The sequence below is a fragment of the Populus alba genome, chromosome 18 (assembly GCF_005239225.2).
Source record: "Populus alba chromosome 18, ASM523922v2, whole genome shotgun sequence".
In the NCBI taxonomy this organism is placed as follows: domain Eukaryota; kingdom Viridiplantae; phylum Streptophyta; class Magnoliopsida; order Malpighiales; family Salicaceae; genus Populus; species Populus alba.
Genome location: NC_133301.1, coordinates 4945940 through 4966774, shown reverse-complemented (window position 1 = coordinate 4966774; position 20835 = coordinate 4945940). Strand labels below are relative to the sequence as shown.

Here is a 20835-nt window from a genome sequence, read left to right as displayed (position 1 = left end):
GAATTATTGACAGAATAAATTTTGGTTGTAAATTTATTGGTCAACCATGAATACTGTTCATTATATTAATTACAAAGAGAATTATCAATAGAAAATTCTATTAGTATTTTCTAGAGAGCTTTAGAACTGTTCACTTTGTAAATACACTGGTAATTATTGTTTTTTATAGACAAAATCATCGATGGATTGAAAAGTAGTTATTATTTAACGGTTTTCTAAAAAAAATTTGATTAAATTATAATTTAAAATTAAATATTACAAACGGAATCATTGATGAATTGAAAAGTTGTCGGTGATATTTGGTAGTTTTTGAAATGTTTTTATTAAATTGAAAATTTAAATTAATATTACAAACGGAATCATTAACAAATAATTAAAAATATTAATATTTAATTATCCGTCGGTAAAACACCTTAATAAAAAGCCTAAAATCCATAATTTCACAACTGACGAGGCTCCTTTCTTCTTCTTTCTCATATGTAAAAAACATCAATATCCATTTTTTTCTCTTCTCTTCTCTTCTCTCCTCAACTCCTTCTCTTCTCTTCCATGCTCAAGTATGTATTCTTCTACCTTTTTTTTTTTTTTTTTTTTTTTTCAGTTTTTTTAATTAATATACTTTACCTTTTTTTTTTTCTTTTTTTCTCTTCTTAGCTTCACTTGCAACCACATTAAGGTAAGATTTTTTTTCGTGTTTTTGTTTTTCACTATATTTGTTTTTTATTTTTTATTTTATTTTTTATTTTTTGGTTCTTAATAATTGTATGAATATTGTTGTAGGATTTTTTTTAACATGATTTTCTTCTTCTTTTTTCCAAGCATTTTGAGTATTATAGAGTGTTGATTTATATTAATCTAATTATTTTATAGTTTTGTAAAATGGATTTTTTAAAAAATATTTTTAAATAATTATTGATGGAATTACATACGGTATTTTTTTTGAGGGAAATACCGATGGAATGAAGCGGATAATGTTTTTTTTGTGTGGCTTTTCCATCAGTAAATCCATCGGTAATAATATTTTTTTATTACCAACGGACGTATCGAGAAAAAAAAACTATTGATAAAAGATTCACCAACGAAGCATTTCTATCGGTGATTTCATTAGTAAATTAATTATCAATGAATGATAGTACAAATACCAACGGAAAATTTTGTTGGTAAATCTAAAGATTGTGGTAGTGTATTAGAAATAAAAAATAGAGAGAGAGAATTAGAAAAAAAAAAAAAAAAACCTAAAAGAGAAGGCTAAAAAGTCATTTATCCATGACCAACACCAAACAAAAAATGCATTAGCCCTTGAATTGAATGTCTAAATAGGCAAGAAAGAGGATAATAGGTGTGCTGACAAAATCTTTGCAGATGTCGTGTTGTTTGAGAACACGGTCTAAACCCTGTTTTTTAAAATTTTGAATTTATTTTGCTAAAAGTTATTTTTTTTTTTATGTTTTTAAATTGTTTTGATGGCTGTTATCAAAAATAATTTTTTTAAAAATAAAAAAAAATATTATTTTGATGTATTTTTAAGCGAAAAACACTTTAAACCATAACCGTTACATCAATCCCAAACATGCCGAAATTATTTATAAAAAGTCTGAGACAAAAAAAGGTCTGTCCTTGAACACCTTCATATATATATATATATATATATATATATATATATATTTTTTTTGATGTTAATGATATACTGTAATTAAACTTGTTTTCAATTTTTTTGTAAATTTAATGTGTTTTTCCCTGCCATTATCTGAATGGATGTTTCATTTATAATAAATCAATCTATATACTATTATAAATAAATAAAAAAATTATTGGCATTTCCTTTAATTCATTGCAATCAATCTGATCCTCTAAATGGACAAGCCATCCTTAAAAGTCTGAAACAGAGCAACATGATATCACATCAGCAGCGGTAAAATGATTATTTGTCATGGTTCAGTTTTACAATCTTAACGAGAGGGTGCTTAGCTTGCTATTTATGATTTATGTCAAGTGGGTCTGATACAATTTGGGTGAATAACAGAAAGCCACAGAAGTATGAGCATACCTATACGCTTCAACAAAGAGCTTTCTCTATGTGGGTAACATTCATGGTATTATCTGCAAAACTCAAGGCTTCATCATCTCCCTCCAACCTACACGACGGATTTGATATTATCATGTTAAAATAATTTTAAAATATTAAAAAATATATTAATTTAAAATAAAATTTAATTTTTTTTAAAAACACTTTGAAAACGCAAAAATAAATAATACCTCTGTAAACCCATTAATTTTTTTTTTCTTTCACTTATTATTTTTTATTGTTTTATATAACAATTTCCTACTATCTAATTATTGAAGAAAATGATTTAATAAAAATAAAGTATAAATATATTATGTATTTCTTTAATAAATGAATTTAATGAAAAAAACAGAAAAAACATCTTTATTACTTGTTGTGATTTTGTTTCCTTGCAAATATTATCACATCATACACTAGAATCCAACTTAACTTCCACGATTTTAACAGTAACGAAGAAGATAAGAATTGATGATGCATCATCCTTTGTAGATGACATGTATATATATATATATATAGTTGGGTTTAGACTTCACCCAACTACACTAAGCATTTCCAGGTGGGTCGAAGCTAGGCTCTAAGCCCATCAACTATTTTTTTTTTCTTTTCATTTATTATTTCTGAATTTTCTATAACAATTTCCTACTATCACATTATTGAATCAACATTGAAGAAAATTATTTAATAAAAATAAAGTATTAATATATTATGAATTTTTTTATAAATAAATTTAATGAAAAAAATAGGAGAAGTAAAAAAAAGTATTAAAACAAGTAAAAACATATGAAATATATATAATATAGTGATAATTACAAAATAAAAATATTCAAATTCATATTGAATACAGTAGAATATATATATAACCAAAATGGAGATAAAAATTAGTGTTCTATGTACATAATCAATCTTGCCCCCATCATCTTATTTCTTATTAAGAAAAGTCATATTTATCATTCTAAAGTTTAGTCATTTTTATGCTTGCTTTCAATATTTTAAAAAATTAAATTTTTAATAAATATAAAATAAACTAAGCTATAAAATGATATATGATGTAAACTGTTATGTGTACGAAACTATAATTTTCAAAAACACAAAACTACTAAATTATAATATGGTAGAGTAATTTTACCTTCTTATTATTTATTTTATTAATTGGTGATGTTTGATATTATAACTCAACTGTATTTTTAAGAATTTTTTTAGTTTTAAATTAATTTTTTAGATTAATTTAATGTGCTAATACTAAATATATATATATATATATATTTTAAATTAAAAAAATATTATTTAATATATTTTTAATTAAAAAATATTTACAAAATAATATTTACTGTACTCTCGAGACACTCGGAAGCTGAAAATCCGTTACCTCACCCAATCAATACCGTAAAACTAACGTAGAAAATACCGATGCACATGAAAGTGTCAGAGAGTTGTATTAAAGAAATAAAAATAAAGTTTAAAATGAAGCGAGTTTATATGTCCCATTTTTAAATTTCAAATCCGTGAAAGGACTAAAGCTTTTAAATCATTCTCTCTTCTAGCCATATTAGGGGTTAGCCTAATATGCAGCCTAGTAATGGCGGACTGTCATACATCCATCATCATCAACAACATTTGAAACAACAAGAAGAAAGGCAACAACATATGATGGAAGATGATTGTTGTTGCTCACCATCAGTTTTACAAAATCTACAAAATCTGAACCATCCTTGCTTACCCCACTTGCAACAAGAACAACATAAACACCCTCATCAAGTATTTTTGCGGCAGCATCACCAGCTGTTTTATCCATTTCAGCAGCAGCAGCAGCAACAACAGAGCCAGGGTCAAGGCACCCCTCAAAACCCTTCACTATTCACCATGAGTTTCAAGTTGGGGCGCAATGAAGGAAGTGGCAACAAAATGGCTAGTGTTTTAAATAATCAAGATGAAGCTGCTGCTACTCCTACATTACTTGATGGAAATGGGCATATTAATCCCCCACATGCCATTTTAATGCCTCGTTCTTGGCACCCCCCGGAAGATTATACCAGTATCAAAGAACCATTTTGGTAGTTTATTGCCAAACATTTAATAATCTCATGACTTTTGTTTATTTTTCTATTTTTTAAAGTGGGTACCATGTCATCTATGTGTTTGTGTAAATGTTACAGGAAACAACTCGTGAAGAACCGGTGGGGAAGTGAGGAGGAAGAAATTAGTGGAAACAGAACTAGGTATTTTAGGCCTTTAGAGATAGAACACGTAGTTGATGACAGTAGGGAGAGATGCAGGAATTTGGACATCAAATTTCCCATCTTTAATGAGCTTGAAGCTATATATAGTCTTGCAAAGATTGCTGAAGCTAATCAAACAGGCTCTGGCTCTGTTCTCACAGGCGACCATTCACCAACGAATGCGGGTCTTTCAGTGCCATCCAGTGCTACAAATCGGCAAAATGTTGGTGCCAATGGTGCTGCCAATAATGTAACTGGGGTTGATCATGGATCGGAGAATTCAATTGGAGAGGAAGCTTCATTGAGAAAGAGCCAGAAGAGGAAGAGAAAGAGGAAATTGAAGGAGAAATTAAGTTATATGGCTGGGTTCTTTGAGAACACGGTGAAGAAAGTGATGGATCACCAAGAAATGTTGCATGGGAAGTTCTTGGAAGTGATTGAAAGAATGGATAGAGAGAGAACAGATAGAGAAGAAACCTGGAGACACCAAGAAGCTGAAAAGCACAACAGAGAAGCCATTTCAAGAGCACATGAATGGGCTTCAACTTCAAGTAGAGAGGCTCAAATTGTTTCTTACATAGTGAAAATCACGGGCCAAAGTATCAATCTTCCTATGAGAATGGCTCCACCATTGCTGCAACCAGAAATTTCAAATGAGCCCATCAAAGAAATTACATCTACAAAATCTGACAGCCATAGCAGATGGCCTAAAGATGAAGTTGAGGCATTGATCAAAGTTAGAAGTAGAATAGAGATTAAATTTCAAGAACCTGGCGTTAAGGGTCCTCTTTGGGAAGAGGTAAGTTCTTTAATGAGTTCAATGGGCTATCAAAGAAGTGCCAAGAGGTGTAAAGAGAAGTGGGAGAATATCAACAAATATTTTAGAAAAGCCAAAGAAAGTCCAGAGAGGAGGTCTCAGCGATCCAAAACCTGCTCTTATTTTAATCAACTGGATCAACTATACTCGAGAAGTCTCATTAACTATCCTTCGAACGCTACTTATATGCCATCACGTGGCATTGAGTTTGACATCGAAAAGCAAGGGCATTCAGAGGTTTCAGAAGCATTTGCTGTTGGGAAAGACGACCTTGCAGCTATAACAAATCCCCCCGGTGAGAACATAAAAGGTGCTGAAATGGGCTCTTCGAGATTTGAGTTTGATGGTATCGCTGACAAAAACGAAGAACTTGAAGAAGGAAGCAGTGAGCAGGATAAAGAAGTTTATAAAGATGATGAGCAAGAGAATGGAGAACAAGGAAAAGATGACGGTAGTGGTGACGAAGAAAATGAAAATTGAGGCTAGAGCTTAGATGAAATTTGAGGTAAATAGTATGTAGCTTCTTTCTGCCAGTATCTATTCGATTTAGAATTTTAAGTTTTGCTGGAACTGACTGATGATACTAGTTACAGAATTATTTTGCTAAGCGATCAAGCCAGATGTTAGCGTTGCTTTTACAGAGGAGGGTGGATTTTTAACATTCACTTTGATGTTGAAACATGAATTTCATCTAACTAACTGGTTTTGAAATAAATCTAATTGGTTTCTTAGCAGAAGTTTTAGTTATTAACATTTCCAAGATGTTAGCCAAATCTGAACGAAAATCATATGTTAGTTTCCTTGATAGTTATTGATATGAACCTTCATATTCAGTTGTGCTTAGTTTGAGGCTGCCTCTATCTAAATTTCCGAAAGCTAATGTGATGCAAGTCCATCTCCTCCCCTTGAACGTTTCCCATTCTTTTTAGATACTCCGGTTTGATTATTACTTCCCAAGGAGGCAACATTTAGGAAATGATTATTCCTGAATTTCACCTCAGTTTAACCTTCCCCGTCCTAATCTGCTCGTTGCAAGTTCAGATTCTAAGATCATCTTCAATTTTGTTATGATTTTAATAAAGAAGGGGCAAGTTCATATTGCTAAATAACAAAGCAATATTTTAATATGCTATAGATCCTTCGAAGTGATTAGAAATGTGAATCGACTTGTTTGAGTCACAACGGTAGCTCGGAATCCATTGAAATAATCAAATCAATGAAAAAAAAAGAAGAAAAAAGAATATGGACTAATAAAAGAAAATCAAGAAATCTTATTTTAGCATGGTTAACAAATCATCCAAGAACAGGAGTTTCGGATTTGGATGAAAAAACCTAAAAAGATTTACTAAATTCATCAAGTTGTTTCAAAGGATCAAAACTGCCAGTTATTAAGAGAATTCCTTGTTGGCTCTTTGTAAAATATTCATTTGGACGAGGGCTTCCAAATACATCATAAGCTAAACCTGTGCTGACGAATAAGCAACCTGCAATGAATAGGGAAGGTATAGTAATGCTATGAATGAGGATTAGTAAACCCTGCGGATTTTTAATATTTGAATGATAATATCTTAGCATAGCATGGAGTTTCCTTGTCTCAAAATGAAAACCTACACAGAACAAAAGATTGCATGGATTCTAAGCAAACTTATGTGATACTGAGCATTCCCATCATAAAATGGGCAAAAAGTAGCAGCAGGCTACAATCGCAGCAGATACAGCCCACCCTTCCTGGACGTTCAGTGCTCCTGCAAAAGATAGACGATGTTGCATTTAATTTTAAAACAGTCTAGATGTATCAACGAAAAGAAAAAATAATAGAGAAAAGCTAGCGTAATGCATGTGCTGCTTGAACAAAATTCTCACTTCATATGCAGCAAAAATCTGTGAGCTTAGAAGTAAACCCGACGATCCAAGAACTCAATATAAGAAGAGATTTCGAGGCATGTAGTTACCATTTGCGGTAGCATTTGATGCACATTGCAAACTATCTTCTAAGAATCAACATACCAAAAAGAGAACTCTGGCCTTATATACTACTAGTACATGAAAGAAATTTAGGTATATGGGGATTGGGCAAAAATAAGAACAATCTATCCTTTGCAGCAGAAAGAAAAACAGAGAGCCCAGTGATTTTAAGCTAATTTCATCTGCAGGCGTGCTCCACCCTTGGCCCTTGGAATTGCAGCTGCCCTAATAACCATGATTCACATCATGTAACAAAAGTATTTAAATTGAGTCACGCTATTAATGGCCCAAACATAATACAGCTCAACAAAAAAAGAACAATACTTGCAAAGTTTCAACCCCTTTTTTTCTGAAAACAGAGAAGGCATAATAAGAGAAAAAGAATCCTAGTTCTCAACATCGGGCTTCGTGGTTTTTTAAAATCAGGTATTTCTCATTACGTATCCCGGCTGAGTTTTATAAGTTAATATAGGTTGATGTTATTTTGTTTTTTGAATTTTCTTTTTCTCATCATTTAATTTTGAATTTTTAAAATATAGATTTTTTGAATTTTTTTTATATTTTTCATTAGGTTATGTTTATCGCAGACTTGTGGGTTTGACAGGTTGACTTTGGTGGGCTGGTGCTATTTTTTTGGTTTTTAATTTTTTTTTTGAATCATTTTTTATGATTCAACTTTTTGTTTTTTTTTTTAAATTTTATTATTTAACATTTGATATATTAAAAATTGAGGTTTGCAGTTTTTTTATATTTGGTTCTTTTAGTCAAATGTCACGAGTCACGAATTTTACAAGTTAACACGAGTTGATATCGGGTTTTTTGGACTTATTTTATTTTTCAATCTCATCATTCAACATTGATTTTTTTAAAAAAATTAGGCTTCATGATTTTCTTTATTTTCTTTTCTATTGAGTTATCTTAATCTGATGACCTGACCAATGAATTTAATGGGTTGACTATGTGAGCTTGGGCCTTTATCTGGCTTAAAATTGCTATTTTGTTTTTATCCTTTTGTATGGTTAATTTTTTTCTTTAATTTTATCATTGAATATTCGATTAGTTGAAAGTTGAGTATTGTGTTTTTCCCAAATTTGGTGATTCTTGTCAAATGACTCAGCTCACAAGTTTTGTAAGTTAACATGGGTTAATATATTTTTTAACTTATTAATTTTTTGATTTAATCATTTGGCGTTGAATTTTTTCTCTTCTTTAAAATGCATTTGCGTCAACTTAACATCATTTTTTCCCATCAAATGTTTTTTACCAATAAGTAGGGGAGCAAATACCAATTATCTTGTTATATATATTAACAAAAACTAATTGAGAAAGGGAAATAATTCTTCCCTTCCTCGTAAAGAGTTCATTAGAACAATATTTTTTTTTTAATTTTATCATTTGACATTGAATCTATTAAGGATTAAATTTTATAATTTATTTTGATTTGTTTGCTATGAAGTTATCTTAAGCTCATAACTCAATTAAAAATTTGGCTAGTTAACCTGAGTTGACTCAAGTCTTTTTTATTTTTATTTTTTTAATTGATGATTTTTTCAATTTCATCTTTTAACATTTGATTAATTGAGAATTGAACTTCATGATTTATTTTGATTTGCTTTCTAGGTTGTCCTAGTCTTGTGATTCAGGTTTCACAAGTTAACTTGGGTTGACTTGTTTTTTTTTTTGTTTTTTTTTTTAAATTATTTTTCAACATTAGATTAATTAAGAATTGAGTTTCAATATTTTTTTTTTATTTGCTTTATATAAGGTTATTATGGTCTCATTATATGAGTTATATTTTACATGTTAATCTAAGTTGGTCCAGCTCGATTTAATATGTTATTGTCTCAATATTTTTTTTTAAAAATTATTGTTGTGAATTTTTGTTAGTCAAACCATTTTTTTCCCTCTTATCTAGGTTTTCTTTGGGTTTTTCTAGTTAACTTGGTAACATTGGGTCAATCCATATGATTTAATTTTTTTCCTTGTAAACACATTAAAATGCCTAGATATTTTTTTAACATTTTAAAAAGTTTGGATCCAACTTGCAGCATAAGGTAAATAATATAATATTATCTAAAATTAATTACACGTGAGATGATGACATTTCACTTTGAAAATAGTACATCATTATTTCATCTACAATTAAAGCCAAAAAGATGGATTTGTCCATGAAAATTTCAAGAAAACATTCAACCATATCACTAAATACACTAAGCAATGATCTTTGAAATATGACTAGTGCATTATATAATGCAAAAGACATCATTTGATATGAAAAAAGTACCAAATGGACATGTAAAAATAGTTTTCTCTTATTCTTTAAGTGCAATTTTAATTTGGTTGTAACCTGAATAACCATTTAAAAAATAATAAAACTCATGACCTGTAACTCTTTTTTGGATTTGGTGCATGAAAGGTAAAGGAAAATGATTTTTTATAGTTATTGAGTTAAATTTCTTATAGTCAATGCTCATGCACCAACCAATTATAGTCCTAATTGGAATTAACTTATTTTTCTCACTTATTATCAAAATAACTCTAGACTTTTTAGGTACAACTTAAGTAGAACTTACTCATTTGCTATCAGAAATAGGGTAAATGATTTCATTACCTAAAAGCATAATGACTTCATTTCTCAATACTTCTTGCATATTAGGATAAAACCTTTGTTGCATTTCTCTGGAAGGTCTAGTATTTTTCTCTAAATAAATTTTATGTGTGCAAATGAAAAGACTAATTCTTTTTCATTTCAGCTAGGGTCCATCCTAATTATTTTTATAGCTTGTAATAACTTACCTTCCTTATATGCATTAAGTTTGGAAGAAATTATTACAAAAAAAGTTTTATTTTCTTACAAAAATGAGTACTTAAGATTAGATGGTAATGGTTTCAAATCAGGTTTTGGTGATTGAACATTTGAAGGTTTAGACTTAATTGATTATGGTGGAAATTCCTTAATTTTTGGTCTTCAACTACTTGCCATTGATTTTTCTTGAAAATTAATTATTTGTAAATTTTTAGATTCATTGAACTCGATTTCACAAGAAGTAGTTTCAAATTGATCACAAACTAATTTCTCAATAAAATCTACTTCTTATAAATCATGATCATCTGTAGGTTGCTTTTGTTAAAGACATTCATTTCCAATGTCATGATTCCAAAGGATAACTTCATCACTTCATTCATATAATTAATCAATGCATTAGAAGTTATAAAAAATGGACGTTTTAAAATAACTGGAATTGAATTATATGCTTCAACAGGTTGTGTATCCAAGATAATAAAATCCACATAATAAATGAATTTATCAACTTGTACTAACACATTTTTAACTACTTCTCAAGGCACCTTTATAGAACAAGTATAAAAGTTATGAAAGTTGGTTTTAACTCACCTAGATAAAGACTTTGGAAAGCTGAATATGGAAGTAAAGTCACCCTAACTCCAAGATCAAGTAAAGTTTTTTAATTTTATGCTCTCCAATAAGACACGAAATTGTAAAACAACTAGGGTCTTTATATTTCAAAACATTATTTTTTTTAAGAGTAGCTATTTAGCCATAGCATGAGAAAATAAAAGTACTGGTCGGGAATCAATCTTTCCATCGTAATGTTCAGGTTCCACCTCTTCCTTACCTTTTGAGATTGATTTATCATCTTTCTCACAAGGTTTAAGAATAGATTTTTCAAAAGTTTTAACACTACAAAAAGTCATGACTGATTGATTTGGTCCATGTGTTGGCTCTATACATTTGAGTTGTATTGTCCTTTGGGATTTTGTTATGGTTAAGAAATAAACTTACCTTTGTCCTTAAAACTAGGATTATATGTGAATTTTACAAGAGTGTCTTTCAAATCTTCCATAGTTTTTAGCATTTTGAGTATTCATTAACTCTTGCTTTTCAATGAATGAATGTAGTGTTTCCTGAAGATTTTTTCTAGGAGGGGGAACATAAGGAGGTACATATCCTTGAGAATTTTAAAAGTTATGATGTGCTTGAAAGGGTGGTTGTGAAGTTTGAGCATTATTGTTATTACTCATCCAACTGAAATTTGAGTGATTTCTCCACTATGATTATATGTTTACAAGTATGGATTAGGGTTTGGCCTTTGAAAACTATTTAAAGCATTGGCTTGTTCATGGAGACATTACTTGAAAGATGGCAAAGTTAGACAATCATTGGTTGAGTATTCATTAGTTTTATAGATTTGATATATAATTTCTTGAACCGATTTTAATTGACCATTCTTTTTTAATTTTAATGCCTCGACTTTTCTAGCAAAAGATACAAATTTGGCTCAAAGGTTATGATATTCCCTAAGGTTGTGCATGCCTCTATTTAATGTATAAGGTTGAGTTTTACTTGATAACTCATCACTGCATGTAGTGTTCTAATTTTGAACATTTTCAGCTAACAAGTCTAGGTATTTTATTGCTTAATCAAGGTCTTTATCTTTAAGAGATCCATTGCACATCAATTCCATAATTTGCCTCTCTTTAGATGTTAAATCTTCATAGAAGTGTGAAAGTAATCTCCATGTTTCAAAACAATGGTACGTTAAGGACAAGTTTTGATCAAGTTTTTATATGTATCTCAGTAGTGGTAAAATGATTCTCCTTGTTTTTAAGTGAAGATGGTGATTTATTTTTTGAAAAAGCTTGTTCAGTAAAAGAGAGAAAACTTCTTTAAAAACTTTTATTGAATTTCATCCCAAGTACGAATATATCATAACCTAAGATTTTGTAGTCATGTTTATCCTTTATCTTTGAAAGGAAGAAGGAAAAAAATTTAGTTTATTGGTGTACGTGTTATAATTTAAGTCATTATAAGTATTACAAACCTCTTTAAATTCTCTCAGATACAATTTTGAATTTTTTGAATCTAAACCATGCAAAATTTGGTTTTCTTGATGTATTTAGTTGATATAATCATATTGTTATTAATTCTGAAGATCAAGAAAAAACTAAATTTACATGTTCATTTGGTACATATGCATGCATATAAAAGAAGGTATTTTAGTCTGTGTAATGCACCCACAACTTTTCAAAGATGCATGATATGTATTTTTTCTGATTATGTTGAAAGAATAATTGAGATTTTCATGGATGATTTCATAGTGTATGGTGATTCTTTTGATAAGTTTTTAGAAAATTTATTTTTACTTTTTAAGAGATGCATTGAAACTAAACTTGTCTTAAACTACTATGAAAAATATTATTTTATGATATAACAAGGAATAGTTCTTGGGATGTTGTGTCATCATGCACTACCAGAAAATCGCTAAATACCAACGGACATACCGACGGAATTTTTTCTGTCGGTATTTTTCGGCCGAAATCACCGACGGAAAATATTCGTCGGTAATTCGGTCGGTAATTACCGACGGAAATAGTCCGTCGGTAATTACCGACCGAAAATTCAGAATTAATGAAAAAAGGGCGGGCAGTAGCGCGGAGGTTTTGGCGGGTGATTTTTCCGACGGAATCACCGACGGAATTAAAAACTGGGGCCCGTACGCGTGAGGGGACCTATTCACCGTAAAAAAAAACCGACGAAATCACCGACGGATTTGAAATGCCAGATCCGTGCCAGTGACGTGACGGGTGCACCGTTAAAAATACCGACGGAATCACCGATGGATTTGAGCAGTAGGTCCGTGCGGTGACGTGTACCGACGGTTTTGCCGACGGATTCACCGACGATATTAATGTCCGTCGGTAAGTCCGTCGGCAAAAGTTAATATTTGGCTCCTCTGCCGACACTCTCTCCCCCATTTCTCCTTCTTTTTCCTAATCCTAACCCTCCCCATCTGCAAAATAACCAGCCCCCCCTCACCCCAAAACAAGAATTTTTCTCATCTCAGCACAACAAGTTGTATTTGTTTTGTGGTCACAGCATCCGTGTTCTGATTTACCGACGGATTTTATCATTTTTTGTAAGTAATTCTATCTTTTAAAATTTTAACATTTAAATGTTAATTTTATTGTTTTTTTAGTATATGTATTTTTTTTTTTTAGTAGATGTACATGTTTTATTGTTATTTCTCAAACAAACTTGTAGTATATGAATGTATAATTTTATACTTGTTATGGTTTGTTTTAGATTTTGTAAGATTGTATTTGTTTGAAAATTGTTAAAATTTAATTTGTAGAATTACCGAATTACATGTTGTGTTTTGAAATAATTAAGAGCTTGCTTAATTAATGGGTCCTTTTTATAGAGGTTCGATAGAAGTCATGGATGATCGTTCATGGATGTATCTAGATTCACCCCAAGGATTGCGGAGGATGAATTATTGTAACGGGGTTCAGGGTTTTATTAATTTCGCAACATCTATTCCCAGAAATTTTACTGGAGGCGGTATTAGGTGTCCATGCAGGAAGTGTCAAAATAAAAAGTATCTGCATCCAGATGTTGTAATGATGCATCTTCTACACAAAGGGTTTGTGGAGGATTACGAGTGTTGGTATGCACATGGAGAGGTATTTGTTAGTAATAGGAGAATGGGAGAAACGGTGGTTGGGTCAACTTCTAGTGCTAGCAACGTGCATGAAGCGGCAAATGACAACACTAATCCTTACATAAACATGGTTATGGATGCAATGAGAATGAATCAAGATAATGTCAATCAATGTCCAATCGTAGAAGAAGAACCTAATGCAGAGGCAGCTAGGTTTTTTGATTTGTTGAAAGATTCTGACGAACCAATATGGGATGGCTGCACAAACCACAGTAAATTATCGGCTGTGGCACAGGTGTTCACCATCAAGTCAGATCACGGGTTGAGTGAGGCCGGGTATGACAAAATTATTGATTGGGCAAGAAGCATTTTACCAGAAGGGAACAGGCTCAAAGAGAACTTCTATGCTGCGAAGTCCACGATGAAACCCCTCGGTTTAGGATACCAGAAAATTGACATGTGCCCTAACTTCTGCATGTTATACTACCTTGAAAATGCTGTGATGACCGAGTGCATGACATGCGGGCATTCCCGTTACAAACCCAGAACTGGCAGGGGGAAGACTCTAGTGGCATATAAAAAACTTAGATATTTCCCGATCACACCTAGACTGCAGAGGTTATTTATGTCACCAAGGACTGCTGAGCACATGACATGGCACCAAACACACGATGTCGTTGATGGTGTGATGGTGCATCCTTCTGATGGCGAAGCGTGGAAACACTTTAACAGTGTTCATCCTGACTTTTCTGCTGAATCAAGGAATGTTCGACTTGGGTTGTGTACAGACGGGTTCAACCCATTTGGGTCATTTGCTGCTCCCTATTCTTGTTGGCCGGTCATTCTCACAGTTTATAACTTGCCACCGGGAATGTGTATGAGGCCGGAGTTCATGTTTCTATCTACTGTCATACCCGGTCCAAGCAGCCCGGGGCGGAATATAGATGTTTGTCTTCGACCGTTGATAGATGAGCTGGCGCAGTTGTGGTCCTCCGGATCTCTGACTTATGATATATCTAGGAAACAAAATTTCCTTATGAGGGCGGCTTTGATGTGGACTATCAGTGATTTTCCAGCTTATGGAATGCTTTCTGGTTGGAGCACGCATGAGAAACTCGCATGTCCATACTGCATGGAAAACAACAAGGCATTCAAGCTAGCAAACGGAGGTAAAGCTTCTTTTTTTGACTGTCACCGTCGCTTCTTGCCACTTAATCACAGGTTCAGAAAGAACAGAAAAGATTTCTTTGTTGGTAGAGTTGAAAAAGATGTTGCATCCCCGCGTCTTTCTGGTGAAGAATTGCATCATGTTGTATCAGAGTACGGTGACATTGTGTTTGGCCTTCAATCAGGTAAGCAAAAGTTTCCTGGTTTTGGTTTGACCTATAATTGGGTAAAGCGAAGTATCTTTTGGGAGCTTCCGTATTGGAAGACTAATCTTCTCCACCATAACCTTGACGTCATGCACATTGAAAAGAACGTGTTTGAGAATATTTTCAACACCGTCATGGATGTGAAGGGGAAGACAAAGGACAACATGAAGGCTAGATTGGATATAGCTTTATACTGTAACCGTAAAAATATGGAGTTGGTTTATGACGAGTCACGGGTTGCAAAACCAAGGGCAAGCTTCGTGTAATTTAGATTATTGATGATGTATTTTGTAAAACAAAATATTTACTGTTTAAGCAATGTGGTTATTGTGTTTATGTGATGGACAGTTTATCAGTTAAGTTTCTGCAGGAAGGTTAACAGGCAATACAAAGACAAACTTTCCTGCATAATGCCACAATCACCGATGGCCATGCCGACGGACTCACCGTCCGTCGGTATCTCACAGAGAGTTCGAAAATATTTACAACAAAATGCCACAATCACCGACGTCCATGCCGACGGACTCACCGTCCGTCGGTATCTCACAGAGAGTTCAAAAATATTTACAACAAAATGCCACAATCACCGACGACCATGCCGACGGAATAACATCCGTCGGTATCTCACAGAGAGTTTGAAAATATTTACAACAAAATGCCACAATAACCGACGGCCATACCGACGGACTCACCTTCCGTCGGTATCTCACAGAGAGTTCGAAAATATTTACAACAAAATTCCACAATCACCGACGGCCATGCCGACGGAATAACATCCTTCGGCATCTCACAGTAAGCTCGAAAACATAAAACCACCATCGACGGTATTACCGACGGCGTAGCTCCGTCGGTAATTTGTCGGTTACCCATTTTACCGACAGAATTACCGACGGACCGCGCGTTTCCCAAAGTGCGTTAATTAATGCGCCCCTGAAGTTGTCAGATTACCGACGGAATCACCGACGGACTTCGAAAATTTTGAAGGGCTTTTAAAAATTCGGGGCGAAATTCGAAAAATACTGACGGAATTTTGACCTTGTACCGACGGATTTGTAACCTGTTACCGACGGATGTTAATTCCGTCGGGGGAGTCCGTCGGTAAAATTGACCTATAAGTTCCACCCCTGCCGCTTCGCCTCATTTTTTCTTCTTCTCCCCGCCGCTTCTTCTCTTCTCCTGCGTTTTTCAGCCTAGATTTTTCATTTTTTTCCCCCTCAATCCTTAAACACTTTCACCTTTAATCTCTAGCAAGATTTGGTGTTGTAAATCTTCATTATATTAAAAGGTATGTGTTTTTTTTCTAATTTATTTTATTTTATTTTATTTTTAGTTGTTTTTATTTTTGTTGTGTTGGTGTTTTTTGTTGCAATGTAGATAAAGTTTTGAATTTGACACATTATTAAGGTATGTATATTTTCGTTCCCTTTTTTTTTTGAATATTTTTTGAATTTGTTGAATATTTGTTAATTTAATTGTTGAATAATTGAATTTAATTGTTGAATTTATTGAATATTTTTGTTGTTGTGTTGTTAGAATTGTTATTAGGTAATTTAACTTAGAATTAGTTAAAGTTGAATTTTTTGAATATTTTTTGAATTTTTTGAATTTGTTGAATATTTGTTAATTTAATTGTTGAATAATTGAATTTAATTGTTGGATTTATTGAATATTTTTTGTTGTTGTGTTGCTAGAATTGTTATTAGGTAATTTAACTTAGAATTAGTTAAAGTTGAATTTTTTGAATATTTTTTGAATTTGTTGAATATTTGTTAATTTAATTGTTGAATAATTGAATTTAATTGTTGGATTTATTGAATATTTTTTGTTGTTGTGTTGCTAGAATTGTTATTAGGTAATTTAACTTAGAATTAGTTAAAGTTGAATTTTTTGAATATTTTTTTGAATTTGTTGAATATTTGTTAATTTAATTGTTGAATAATTGAATTTAATTGTTGGATTTATTGAATATTTTTTTTAGTTGTGTTGTTAGAATTGTTATTAGTTAATTTAACTTAGAATTAGTTAAAGTTGAATTTTTGAATTTTTTGAATTTTTTGAATTTGTTGAATTGTAATTGTTAATTTGTTGAAGTATAATTTGTTGAATTTATTGAATTTATTTTTTGTTATATTTTTTATTGTTTTGAATATAATTATTGATTAATTTGTGAATTGTAATTGTTAACGTTGAATTTATCTTAGGATTAATAGTTGAATATGTTGGAATAATTAGTATAGATTGGTTCGATTGGTTGTGGCTATTGTTAATATTTGCAGGTTTTGTGGATTTGGGTAGTATCTTTTTTAACTTTTGAATTTTATTTTACAATTATTAATATAAAATTGTTTAGATGCGCAAAATGAAAACCAGAGCTGGTCGTCAAGTCGAATCAAGTTCGTCTAGCAGCGATGATGATGTTTGCTTAGGTGCCTCTCAAGAAGAGGCACCTACACCACCTGCGCCGTCAACCGATGCTGCCTCTTCCAGCGATGTTTCACATCGCAGACGCGGCATGCCTTCGAAGCGGAATCAATTTACCCGCCAGTTCGAGGCACAGTGGAAGGACGATCTTTCAATGTAAGTTTGTTAATGTTTTAGTTTTTTTTATATAAAAAAAACAAATTTAAAACATAATTTATGAAGTAATCACAAATTAATTTCATTTCTTTTCAGGTTCACAAACATTGAGGCCGCCCGATTAGTATCATCGGCGTTTAAAGCGTCGATGGAGATTCCATTGTTTCAATGGAGTCAGATATCCAGACATCCTGAATGGATGCCTCAAATCAATGCATGGTTTCGTAGATTTGAGGTTCGTGTTAATATATAATTTTCAGCTTATTTCTAATTATAAATTCATGTTATAATTGTAAATAAATTATTAACATTTTAAAAAAATTATTTTTTTTATATACAGCATCGATTCTGCTGGGACGATGAACATGACAGTGTTGTGAGGAGGGTGTGGGAAAATCACGCGGCAATTAGGTAACATCGAAAACAATACGACTTTTTTTTACATAATTATTTATGTTTTGAAATGTAATTTTTTCGTGCGTGAATTAGGTTGCGTGATTTTTGGTATGACGCCCAGAAAAAAGCAAAAAAAACAGCGAGGGATAAGGGGTTACAAGGCTGGAACGATGTTGCGGTTTGGAGGGATTTCAAACCAATATACATCCCGGAAGATATATGGCCGCACTATCTTCAACACGTGACGTCTGAGCGGTTCACTCGACGCTCACAGTCCGGTGCCGGCAACCGGAATCGGCAAATTCATGGCTCGGTTACAACGCACACCGGCGGCTCCGTTCCGTTTGCTGCACATGCGAAACGGATGGTAAGATTAATTTAAATGAAATATATCGTTCAATTAATTTGTTGTTAATACATTTTTTTCATTATATATAGGCTACGTCTCTTGGACGTGAGCCGAGCCCTATGGAGCTGTTTGTGGAGACGCATGTGCGGAGTCATGACCGCCAAAAGGGGACGCAACAGTTCGTTGACAACCGTGCTCAACAGTTTGTGGTGTGTTTGTTTAACCATTTTATTTTGTAAGTTATTATTATGTTTATTGAATTGAATATGATTTTTTTTTTCAGGAGACCTATAATAATCGGTTGAGGGAGAGATACGGGGATGATCCTTCGACCCATCCGGAATTCGATCCGGATTTGTGGATGGAGGCTGGATCGTCAGGTGGACCCGATAAAAATCGGGTTTACGGGCTCTCCAACACTACCGCTGCCAAGTTGCGGTCGACCGGTACTGCTTCAACCGGTGGGAGCTCCCAATCTGTATCGAGCTCCCAATCTAAGGAGTTTGTGGCCTTGCAGCAAAGGTGCGACCACCTATCAGAGGCGTACACACAACTCAAAGAAGAGCAAAGATTGGCGAACGAACAACACAGATTGGCGGACGAACAACGCAGAGCAGAGTCTGAACAACAAAGAGCGGCCTATGAAGAGCTTCGTCAAATGGTCATGAACATGACACAAGGCGGAACATGTGCGCCTAATCCTTTTTGGCCGCCTAACCCCCACCCTCCTCCTCCACCTTTATATTAATTGTTTTTTTTTTAAACACATTCATTTTGTAATGAATATTATTTAACTTTGAGTTTTTGTTGCTTAATATAAATTTTATTTGCATAATTGGTTTGTATTACTATTAATTTATATTATTTTTTCTAAATAATTAAAAAAAAAAAAATTACACAGGGATTTACCGACGGAATAAATCCGTCGGCATTGGACAGTGTCTGAGGTATGCCATCCCATCACCGACATACTCACCGACGGAAATAATCCGTCGGTATAAAAATACCGACGAATTTACAGACGGATTTATTCGGTCGGTATGAAATATCACCGACACTTTTGCCGACGGAGTTAGTCCATCGGTATTTACATAACACCGACGGAATGTATTCCGTCGGTATATTCCAAGCGGGAAACTTTTTTTTTTCTGGCGCGCACAGGCCGTCGGTAAAACCGTCGGTAAATGTGTTTTTTTTATTACCGACGGATATAGCGACGGAATGTGGAATCACCGACAAAAGGTATTCCGACGGGAGTATGCCGTCGGTAATATAGTCGGTAAATAATTTACCGACGAACGTTCTGTCACACACCGAAGGAATATTTCCGTCGGTAAAACTGTGAAATCTTGTAGTGATGTGGTTTAGACATTATAGACTTTATTAGTACATAAGATATTTTAGGAAAAAACTAAAATTGAATAAGAAAATAAAAAAAAACAAAAAAAAAAAAAACTCATGCATCAAAGGCTTCATTCTGGCTTTGGTCAAGTGAAAATTCATAGAGTTAATTTTAGTCATCTTAATTTAGTAATTTATAAAAAAAACATTATATTCTGGCTCCGAAGCAGATAAAGAACTCACCTGGCTTAGAGGGTGTTTGGGAGTGTGGTAGCTGTTGCTTTTCAAATAGCTTTTCGTGCCGAAAAGTATGCCAATAATGTTTTTTTTATTTTTTAAAAATCATTTTTGATATCAGCACATCAAAACGATCCAGAAAGTACAAACCGAATTCAATTTTAGCAAAAAAAAAAAAAAAAATTTAAAATTGTATTAAGAATGCTATTTATTCATTTGTTGTTACTTTAAAAGTATTTCTTAATATATCTTAAACCCTAAATCTTAAGCTTAAATATTAATCATGAATTAGCCTATCATTTCTTTCTTGCTGGATTAATAACAAGATATATAAATGAACTCAGTTGAGTTTACTCAAATAGGCAAAAGAATGGAGTTAATTTTGAGATGTGTGGTAGGTGCTCGGCCAAGTCTCAGCTTTCCATACATGTGTAGACTGGTAATGGATATTTTCTAACGTTCAACCCAAGGAAATAGACAAAAATTGTGGTCTCCCCATGTCGTGCAGTCTTTTTGGAGCATTTTGTGAAGTTTAAGGCTGCGTCTTTTTCTTGTGATGAAGGTGTGTTGTCGTGTGTACCACAACCACGTGAATGAAAAGATGAATTTTTAGCGTGTAGTGGTAAATTGGAATCCAAATTTGGAATAAAATTTTAGGACACCAATAGGGTAAGTCAACATGGATAAATTTAGCAAGATAAATGAACCCAGTTGAGTATACTGAAATAGACAAAATAAAGGAGTTTATTATTATTATTATTATTATTATTTTAGATTAACGTGGGTGTCCGGGCCAGCTTGCGCGCACCTCGACTAATCCCACGGGCCCTGAAATTAACGACAATGTAAATCTTCAGTGGCCATCATATGAGCAACTTAGGGTTCGAACCTGAGACTACAGAGAAAGCAAACCTCTTGGTCCCAATCTTTTACCACTAGGCCACCACCTACATGGTTTAATAAAAGAGTTTATTTTAAGATGTTTGGTAGGTGCTCCGGCAAGTCAAAGCATCCCATACATGAGCAGACTAGCAATGG

At 32.9% G+C, this 20835-nt stretch overlaps 1 protein-coding gene across 1 annotated transcript; it reads left to right on the top strand.

Annotated features, from left to right (window-relative positions):
• The first annotated feature begins 3544 nt into the window (after nt 1–3544).
• On the top strand, nt 3545–5941 carry LOC118046031 (uncharacterized). The gene is made up of 2 exons (XM_035054794.2): nt 3545–4116; nt 4219–5941. The coding sequence occupies exons 1-2, from the start codon at nt 3629–3631 to the stop codon at nt 5576–5578; spliced, it is 1848 nt and encodes a 615-aa protein (XP_034910685.1). The 5' UTR covers nt 3545–3628; the 3' UTR covers nt 5579–5941.
• Nucleotides 5942–20835: the final 14894 nt, after the last annotated feature.

Bases quoted from the DNA above. Each gene is read 5' to 3' on its own strand.
- LOC118046031 (XM_035054794.2), top strand. From the start codon at position 3,629: ATGCAGCCTAGTAATGGCGGACTGTCATACATCCATCATCATCAACAA. The intron at 4,117-4,218 runs GTAGTTTATTGC...TAAATGTTACAG, and splicing joins AGTATCAAAGAACCATTTTG to GAAACAACTCGTGAAGAACC.